The sequence below is a fragment of the Miscanthus floridulus genome, chromosome 8 (genome assembly GCF_019320115.1).
Source record: "Miscanthus floridulus cultivar M001 chromosome 8, ASM1932011v1, whole genome shotgun sequence".
NCBI classification, from domain to species: domain Eukaryota; kingdom Viridiplantae; phylum Streptophyta; class Magnoliopsida; order Poales; family Poaceae; genus Miscanthus; species Miscanthus floridulus.
In genome coordinates this window covers 72,379,285-72,388,512 of record NC_089587.1, presented here as the reverse complement: position 1 = coordinate 72,388,512, position 9,228 = coordinate 72,379,285, and the positions used below count along the sequence as shown (strand labels likewise).

At 59.5% G+C, this 9,228-nt stretch overlaps 2 protein-coding genes and 1 pseudogene across 2 annotated transcripts; 1 reads left to right on the top strand and 2 right to left on the bottom strand.

Annotated features, from left to right (window-relative positions):
* Positions 1-1,883: 1,883 nt before the first annotated feature.
* On the bottom strand, positions 1,884-6,488 carry LOC136469372 (uncharacterized). The gene is made up of 5 exons (XM_066467587.1): positions 4,875-6,488; positions 3,727-4,010; positions 3,320-3,552; positions 2,358-3,158; positions 1,884-2,227 (listed from the first exon to the last, which is right to left on the bottom strand). The coding sequence occupies exons 1-5, from the start codon at positions 6,486-6,488 to the stop codon at positions 1,884-1,886; spliced, it is 3,276 nt and encodes a 1,091-aa protein (XP_066323684.1).
* Positions 6,489-6,993: 505 nt separating this feature from the next.
* On the bottom strand, positions 6,994-7,485 carry LOC136469371 (BTB/POZ and MATH domain-containing protein 1-like). The gene has a single exon (XM_066467585.1). The coding sequence runs from the start codon at positions 7,483-7,485 to the stop codon at positions 6,994-6,996; it is 492 nt and encodes a 163-aa protein (XP_066323682.1).
* Positions 7,486-7,832: 347 nt separating this feature from the next.
* Positions 7,833-8,805, top strand: LOC136469370 (BTB/POZ and MATH domain-containing protein 2-like; annotated as a pseudogene).
* The last annotated feature ends 423 nt before the right edge of the window (positions 8,806-9,228 follow it).

The following is a 9,228-nucleotide window of genomic DNA, read 5'->3' as shown; positions in this document are numbered from 1 at the left end:
CAATTGTCTACTGGATCGTATTTATAAAAAAAATTGACAGATTTAACCGCATAAAATATGTGGATAGATAACTAGATACTCCCTTTTATAATAGTTAAAAAAACATCAGATAATTGACCAGCATCAAGCATCAAATGGGTTTCCTTGACCATAACAAGATTGTGAGGCTAGGCGTGAGCTCCGCGGCGGCGAGCCTACCCGCGGGACTGCGCGCGAGCTCCGCGGCAACGCGAGCGTCGCGGTGAGGCTAGGCGCGAGCTCTGCAGCGGCGAGCCTGCGCGGCGAGGCTGCACGCGAGCTCCACGGCGGGGAGCCTACCCGCGAACCTGCGCGCGAGCGCCGCGGCGTGGCTGCACGCGAGCTCCACGGCGGCGTGGCTGCACGCGAGCTCCGCGGCGAGCCTGGACGCGAGCGCCGCGGCGAGGCTGGGCGCGAGCTCCACGGCGGCGAGCCTGCCCGCGAGCTCCGCGGTGAGGGCGTGAGGCTGCCCACGAGCGCCACGGCGAGCCTAGGCGCGAGCTCCACGGCGGCGAGCCTGCGCGCTAGCTCCGCTGCGAGGCTGCTCAAGAGCTCCGCTGGCGCCGGAGCACGAAGCCAACACAGGAGCGCGAGGTGAGTCCAGAGCGCAAGCTGCGACGGCGGTGGAGGAGCGACCCGCGCCTGCCCCGACAGCAGCGCTCCCGTGGCGCAAGCCGCGACGGCGGAGGAGGAGCGGCCCGCGCCTGCCCCGGCACGCGACGTCACACAGTGCCTCGGACCTGCCCGGAGCGCAAGGTCACGCCGGCGGCGAGCGAGATCCGCCGCGCAAGGTACCATCGGCGGCGAGCGATGTCCACCGAGCGAGAAGACGGCTTCACGCATGAGATCCCAGGTGCCGATGGAAACCATTGCTCTCCTCCACAACGCGGTTTCGGGTGGTTTCCATTCCTTCGATGCGCGTGAAGACTCGGAGTCTAAGTTAGAAACGATTTCTACGATTTCTCTTTTCTCTCTTCATTAAATTACCTGCCAAGTCAACAAAATGCGTACGTAGCAATGTAATTAATAGGGATAGAAAATATAGTAGAGTCTGCGCTGGGAGTGCCTGAACTGAACACAGCCGTCTCCGACTCCGAGAGCTTGGCAATGGCGGTGCTGCCCACTTGGATCTAGCGCAGCTGCCACAGTCTTCCCATCAAGTGGGTTCCTAAGATTAAGAACGAGCTCGCATATCTGCATCTGCTTCAGCCTATCGATGCCGTATCAATCCGCACCTGCGAGAAGATCCCGCAGAAGTTCTTGGTGCTCCTGCCTTCCAAGATCACCCAGCAGGTTATCGGGCAACGTGTCGGTGTAGATGAAGTGGAGCAGGGTCTTGAACACCAGAGGCGCCATGCCGTCGACGGCTACCACCTCACTTGCGTCATCGTCCTCCTTCGCCAGCGCCGAGCCGGAGAGCTCGACCTTGAACACTGTGAAGTCTCGAGCTCGCCGGCGCCCCTCGCCGGAGCTGGAGAAGACTCCCAAGGATTGAACACGATCTCACATAGAACACACGCGAACTCAGTGGAACACAAGCGAATTGGTGCCGCTAACAACCGCAGCTTTTCTGACTCTATATTGCTGAATATAAAAACTTGATTACAACGGCCAATGGCCACGCACCGCACACCGCACGACCTCCTACTTGCTCGCGCCATCCCACGAACGAACTCACGCCATGCACGGTCACCACTACATGCGAGAAAGAAGAGCGAAAGAAACGGACAACCACCGCATGAACCAGCATGCGTCTGGCTTACAAAGACGCGCCCAGATTAGCTAAGTCTAGGCCCTGATTATTGGCATGTAAGAAAAAGACAAGGAACACAATAGCCGAGCCAGGATTATCCAACAATCTCCCCTTAAGACTTGCTCGGCTTACTTGATGATGACGACGCCAATCTGCTGCGTAGTTCAGTGAACCTTGCTCGCGCCAGTGACTTCGTCAGGACGTCTGCGAGCTGTTCCTCAGTGCTCACATGGTCCACGTAGATCTTTCCGGCCTCCACACATTCACGAATAAAATGGAATTTAGTGTCGATGTGCTTACTCCTGTCATGGAGAACCGGGTTCCTGCTTAACGCGATTGCAGACTGATTGTCCATCTTCAGCAACGATGGCTGGACCTTGTCGCCAGTGATGTCGCCCAGCAGTCGTACAAGCCACATGGCCTGGCACGCTCCAGCTATGCCAGCCATGTACTCCGCTTCGCACGACGAAAGAGACACCGTCTTCTATTTCTGGGACTGCCATGAGACTGGCATGTCACCAAGGAAGAAGATCACACCTCCGGTGCTCCTCCGCTCGTCCACGTCCCCCCCCCCCCCCCAAGTCACTGTCACTGTAGTCCGTCAAGGTGTAGCCCGTCAGCTTGTCGTTGGAGCAGCCGAGCTTGGGGTAGCAGATGCCGTAGTTGATGGTGCCGGCGATGTAGCGCAGAATGTGCTTCACGGCGGCGTAGTGATCTTGCTTCGGTTTCTCCATAAACCGACTCACATAGCCCATCGCGAAGGTCAGATCTGGCCTCGTATGGACCAGGTACCTTAAGCTCCCCACCAGGCTCCTGTACATCGTGGCATCAACATCCGGAGCTGAGCTCTTAGCAGATAGCCTCAGCCGGACCTCCATTGGGGTGTGGCAGGGGTTGCACCCCGCCATGTCTGCTTTCTCCAGCAGCTTGCGGGCATAAGCTGCTTGGCCAAGGGTGATCGCATCCCCTGCTTGCTTGACCTCCAGACCGAGGTAGAAGGACATGAGTCCGAGATCACTCATCTTGAACATGCGACGCATCTGCTCCTTGAAGGAGTCCACATCTGCCGCCCTCGCGCCTGTGATGATCAGGTCATCAACGTAGACCCCGACCACCACGCGCGACGTCGCACCGCCCTTGGTGTACATCCCATGTTCGCTGTTGCACCTTGTGAAACCGAGCTCACGCAAAGTGTTGTCGAGCTTCGCGTTCCACGCTCTTGGCGCTTGCTTGAGCTCGTACAGCGCCTTCTTCAACCTGAGAACCTTCCCTTCGTGTCCTGCGGCAACAAACCCCGGCGGCTGCCGGACATAAACTTCTTCTTTCAGGTCTCCATTCAGAAAGGCTGACTTGACATCCATGTGATGAACAAGACAGCCCCTCTGAGCTGCAACAGCCAACAACATGCGCATGGATTCCATGCATGCAACTGGGGCAAAGACTTCGTCATAATCGATCCCCGGCTGCTGGATGTACCCCTTGGCGATGATGCGCGCTTTGTGCTTGATGACGGCCCCTTGTTCATCGTGCTTCAGCTTGAACACCCACTTGAGACCATTGGGCGATGGCCGTGTGGAAGATCGACCAAAGCCCAGGTCTTGTTCTCCTCGATGGATGCCATCTCGTCTAGCATCGCCTTGCGCCACCTTGCATCACTGCGAGCCTCCTCGAACGTGCTTGGCTCGTCATCGCCGGAAGCAAGGAGCAGCTCCTCGTCCACGACGAAGTCCCGCTCTGCCAAGCCTGGAATTTGCACCGGCCCGAGCACTTTGTCTAGTGTTCTGAACCGCAGTGGCGCATCGTCATCATGATCATTGTCGAGGTTCAGAGCTGTCGGGGGCGAGACAAACTCCACTGGCACTCCTCCCCCAGCAGAGTCTCCAACCCTGCTGGGTGTGTGCGTCGGTGTTGCTGGTGACCCTCAGGAGGGCTCCGTGTCGAAGCCTGTTGCAGACTGTGTGTCCGCCGCGCTCCCTTGCTGCGAACCAGCGGTGACGTCGTGGCAGGGCGTCATCGTCGTGTACTCGACGTGGAATGGCTCGGTGTCCGCTTGCCCGCTGGGCTCGCCGATGCTGCTCCAATCCCACGCCCTTCCTTCATCGAACACCGCATCCCACGAAATGATCATGCGGCCGGTGTCCGGGTTGTAGAACCGGTAGGCCTTGGAGCCTGGCTCGTACCCGATGAACACCGTGGGCACGCTCCAGTAGTCCAGCTTGTGTTGTCTCCCTCCAGGCACCTTGACATGCGCCACACACCCAAATGTTCGAAGAAAATGAACAGGAGGCTTGAGCCCATACCATGCTTCAAACGGCGTTTTCCCTTCGACGCTCCTCGTTGGTGACCGATTCAGGATGAACACGGCTGTGAGCACCGCCTCCCCCCACAACTAGCCCGGCATCTTCTTGGCTTTCATCATGCTTCTCACCATGCCAAGCATGGTTTGGTTGCGCCTTTCAACCACACCGTTCTGCTGTGGCGTATAGGGCGCAGTCAGGTGGCGCTGAACGCCATGCTCGGCGTAGTGCTCAGCGAACGCACGCGCCGTGAACTCCCCGCCACGATCAGTCCGGAGCGTGCCCAGCTTCCGTCCTGACTCCACCTCAGCTCGTGCCTGGAACTAAATGAGCGCCTGGCCAGCTTGGTCCTTCGATGCCACCAGAACGAGCCACATATAGCGACTCTTGTCATCGACGATGAGGAGGAAAGACCACTTGCCGCCGGGCGTCTCAGGGGAGATCGGCCCGCACAAGTCGGCGTGAACCAGCTCCAGCAGGTTGGGGGCGTGGTACTTGCTTGCCACCGGGAACGGGTGTCGACGCTGCTTTCCCGCCAAACAGCTATCGCACAGCTGCTCCACCTACTCGATTGGTGGCAGCCCTCGGACCATGTCGCTCTTGGACAGCGCCCTCAGCGCCTGGAACCCGAGATGGCTGAATCGGGCATGCCATTTCCAGGCCACCTCGGAGCATCAGGCAGCGAGGCACACCGGCTTGTCGATGTCAGTGTCGAGGATGTACAGCCGGCTCGGCGAACGCTCCACCTTGATCAGCAACCGCCTCGCCAGGTCCTAGATCCTGAGAATGCCTTTCTCAATCAGGACCTTGTACCCATCTTCGTCAAGCTGCCCCACGCTGATGATGCGCGCCGTCAGTCGCGGGATGTAGTCGACCCCGGCTAACACCTGGTGCGCGCCATTCTTGCACTTGAAGAGGATGGTGCCGTGGCCCTCGATGGCGATCACCGATCCGTCTCCGAAGCGCACGGTCCCGTGGACGCTTGTGTCGAGCTCGGAGAAAGCATCACGCTGGCCCGTCATGTGGTTCGTGGCACCAGTGTCGAGTATCCAGCGCGTGCTCCCACTGGCGCCCTTCTCCCCAAGCTGCACGAACAGCTTGTGCTCGTCGAGGTGGATCTCCGGCGCAGGAACACCAGATGGCCTAGGGATGGCGGCCGCCGCCGCCGCCACGGCCACAAGCGCGACCACCTCTGGCTTCTCCGCCGTGGCCACGAGTGCGGCCGGCGTGGGCTCTTCCTTAGCAAATGCCCACCGTGTGCACCCCCCGCCGTCGATCTCCACGGTGAGAGCATCTCCGGTCACCGATGGCGGCGCTGGATCCTCTTCCAGGTGCGGAATCAGAGTGGACTCTGGATCCAGGGATGTGATCCCCAGCATCAGGGCCCCTTCTCTGGGCTCCTCTTCCGCCTGGGCCGTGTGGGCCGCCTCATCCCGCTTCTTCTTGCGACACTCGTGAGCCCAGTGGCCCGTCTTGCCGCAGTACGCGCACTCATCATCGGCGAGTTTCTTCTTCTTCCCGTCGTTGCCGGTCGGCGGCCTAGAACCGCTGCTGCTGCTTCCTTGGTTCTTCGGTGGTCCATTGCTGCGCCCGCGCCTCTGGTTGGAGGACGAAGGGCGCCCACCGCTGGCCGACGCGCCTGCGCCAGAGAGCTGCAGCCGGGACACCACCCGCGCCACAAGCTCCTCTTCGGTGTTGTTGAGGCGCGCAGTGGACGACCCGCCGGGAACGCTTCGGTCTTCCGCCGCCTTGAGTTGTCCCGTAATCTCCTCGATCGAGAGCTCGTCGGTGTTGAGCAGAGTCTCGATGGAGATCACCAATTGCTTGTACCTCGGACGCGCAACGCGAAGGTATTTCGCCGCCACCTTCGCTTCCAGTTCGGGATCGCCAAGGATCACCAGGCGCTGCACCAAATTGGACAGGCGCAAAGCGAAATCTTCGACAGACTCACCATCCCGGAAGTTGATCTGCTCATACTCCGCCCTGAGAGACTGCGCCGTCGACTTGCGTACCCACTCCTCCCCGATGCGCATGGTGCGGATTGCCTCCCACGCCTCTTTGGCTATCGGTTTTGTCGCCAGGGTCGGCACCATCTCCTGGGGCACGGTGGAGCAGATAGCCTCCAGCGCGGAACGGTCGTCGTGGAAGTCGACGTCGTCGTCCTCGACGGCTTCCCAGAGATAGCGTGCCTGCATCTTGAGCTTCATCAACAACGACCATGAGTCGTAGTTGGTCTTCGTGAGCTGCGGCCAGTTGCCGGAGCCCGACGTCTCACGCACAACGCGCTCGACAACGGCCTCCCGCGGATGCACTGGCCACCCATGGCGTCCACCACGGTTGCGCGAACGACGTCGCGGCGAGCGGCTCCCGGACGGCGAGCACGCAGGCGACCGCTGCCCCGAACGACTCCGCGACGCCATGGCTACGCACCCAACTCCCCTTCCGTGCTCTGATACCAATTGAAGTCTCGAGCTCGCCGGCGCCCCTCGCCGAAGCTGGAGAAGACTCCCAAGGATTGAACACGATCTCACAGAGAACACACGCGAACTCAGTGGAACACAAGCGAATTGGTGCCGCTAACAACCGCAGCTTTTCTGACTCTATATTGCTGAATATAAAAACTTGATTACAACGGCCAATGGCCGCGCATCGCACACCGCAGGACCTCCTACTTGCTCGCGCCATCCCATGAACGAACTCACGCCGTGCACGGTCACCACTACATGCGAGAAAGAAGAGCGAAAGAAACGGACAACCACCGCATGAACCAGCATGCGTCTGGCTTACAAAGACGCGCCCAGATTATTGGCATGCAAGAAAAAGACAAGGAACACAGTAGCCGAGCCAGGATTATCCAACACACTGGTGATCGCGCCGCGAGCACGACACGGTGCGCGCGGAACGCTTCTCCTTGGACGGTGAAGGTCACGTCTGCCCAAACCGGCGTCCGCAGCAGCAGCGCGCCGAGGTGACTCGACAGGTCCGGCGGCGGCGGCTCGGCATTTCCCGGAGACGCCGTGGTCTGCGAGAGGAACGTCTCCACGACGTCATGAACATGCGGGAGCCCCTTTCGCGCTTCTTCGCCTTGCTCGCCTCGAACGCCACCGGCTCCCTGCGGCGGCGCACCGAGCTCGGCAGCCCGGTGGCGCGGTCCACCAGCCTGAGGTCGTACAGCGCCCGCGCGCTGGCGTTGGGCGTCACGAGCCTGACGAACACGGACACGTACTCTTCGTCGCCCACATCGGCGCCGGCGGGGTGGTAACGGATGGCCCAGTCTAGGCCGACGACGACGAAGGTTTCGGAGGTGAGGACGCGCCCAGCGTGGTGCTTGACGCAGTAGCCGTCGATGTCGAACCGGTGCTCGCCGCGCACGGTCTCCGTCGTGTTCGTGGACTTGGTGTTCGCTGGCAAAGCCATGTCTGCGCCAAGGTGTGGATATGCTGTGCACTCGTGTTGTTCGTCCAAGGACTTGATCACCACGTGTGTGTATGTGTAGAAGAAGAGGTGAATGTGTTCGGTGCATGAATTTGAGCGGATCGCAGAGTCCAGAACACGATGGGTGAGTGAAGAACACGAGGGGTCAGTGGTTTGGAAGTCGAGGAGGTCGCGCCGTGTTCCCAAGACATGGGAATCCTCAGCCAGAAACTCAGTGTTCTCTTCGGTTGCCGCGATCGCCGATTAAGCTTCTTCAACTTGCGCCGTCGTCATCTATATACGCACACGGCCGCGTCAAAATTTGAACATCCGATTCCGATCCATCACAAATTCACAAATGTCGCGGTCGCCGTGCACCGTCCGCGGGACGCACCAGTTCGAGATCGCCGGGTACAGCCTCATCAAGGACGCCGCCGCCGGCGAGTACGTGCGGTCGGGCTCGTTCGCCGTCGGCGGCTACCGGTGGTCGGTCCGCTTCTACCCGAGCGGCTTCTCGGCGCCGCACCGCGCGTACGTGTCAGCGTTCCTCAAGCTCACGAGCAAGAACGCCAGGGCGTGGGCGCGCTACGACCTGCGCCTGGTGGACCGCGGCACCGGGCTGTCCCGCTCCGTGCGCTGCGAGGCGGTGCCCGTCATGTTCGACTACTCGGTGCCGCACAACAAATGCAAGGGCAAGCGCGGCGCCGCAAGTTCATGCCGCGCAGCGAGCTCGAGGCATCAGCGTACCTGCGCGACGACCGGCTCACTATCGAGTGCGTCGTCGACGTCGTCGCCGACGAGGCACGGGTGCCGGAGGCCGTAGCTCTATGCCGGCTCAGGGTGCCGCCCTCGGACCTGGCCAAGCACCTGGGCGACCTGCTGCTGAACCAGCAGGACCAGGCCGACGTCACGCTCGCCGTCCAGGGAGAGGTCTTCCGTGCGCACAGGGTGGTGCTGGCTGCGCGGTCGCCGATGTTCATGGCGGAGCTCTTCGGGCAGATGAAGGAGAAGGCCATGGAGCGCATCGCCATCGACGACATGCAACCGGTGGTCTTTCGAGCTCTGCTTCACTTCATCTACACCGACGCGCTGCGGATCCCCGGCGACCTCGACGGCGACGACTACAGGGAGATGGTGCGGCATCTGCTCGAGGCGGCGGATCGGTACGGCATGGAGCGGCTGAAGCTGATTTGTGAGGGCATCTTGTGCAGGAGCGTCGATGGAGCCACGGTGGAGACGACGCTCGCCTTGGCTGATCGACACTACTGCGAGGCGCTGAAAGATGTTTGCCTTCAGTTTATGTCCCTTGGATTAGAAGGATGAAAAAAATGTCTCTGAAAGACTGATGTTTCAAAAAAAGACCGAAATTGATATGATCATCCGGTCTGCTGATCCTTATCTATTGGCAATTGTGTCAGTTCGTGTTCTACTTAGGGCGCGTTTAGTTCAAAAAAATTTTGGTTTTTGTCCATCACATCGAATTTTTGGACGCATGCATGGAGCATTAAATATAGACGAAAAAAAAATTAATTGCACAATTGGGTGAGAAATCGCGAGACAAAACTTTCGAACCTAATTAGTCCATAATTAGACACTAATTGATAAATATAAACGAAAGTACTATAATAGCCAAACCCAAAAATTTTCGCGAACTAAACGTGCCCTTATTTTACAAATCTGTAATGCTTGGTTTATGGCGTCTGTCCCAACTCAGAATGGACCAACACCCGCACGCGGGCTGACTAA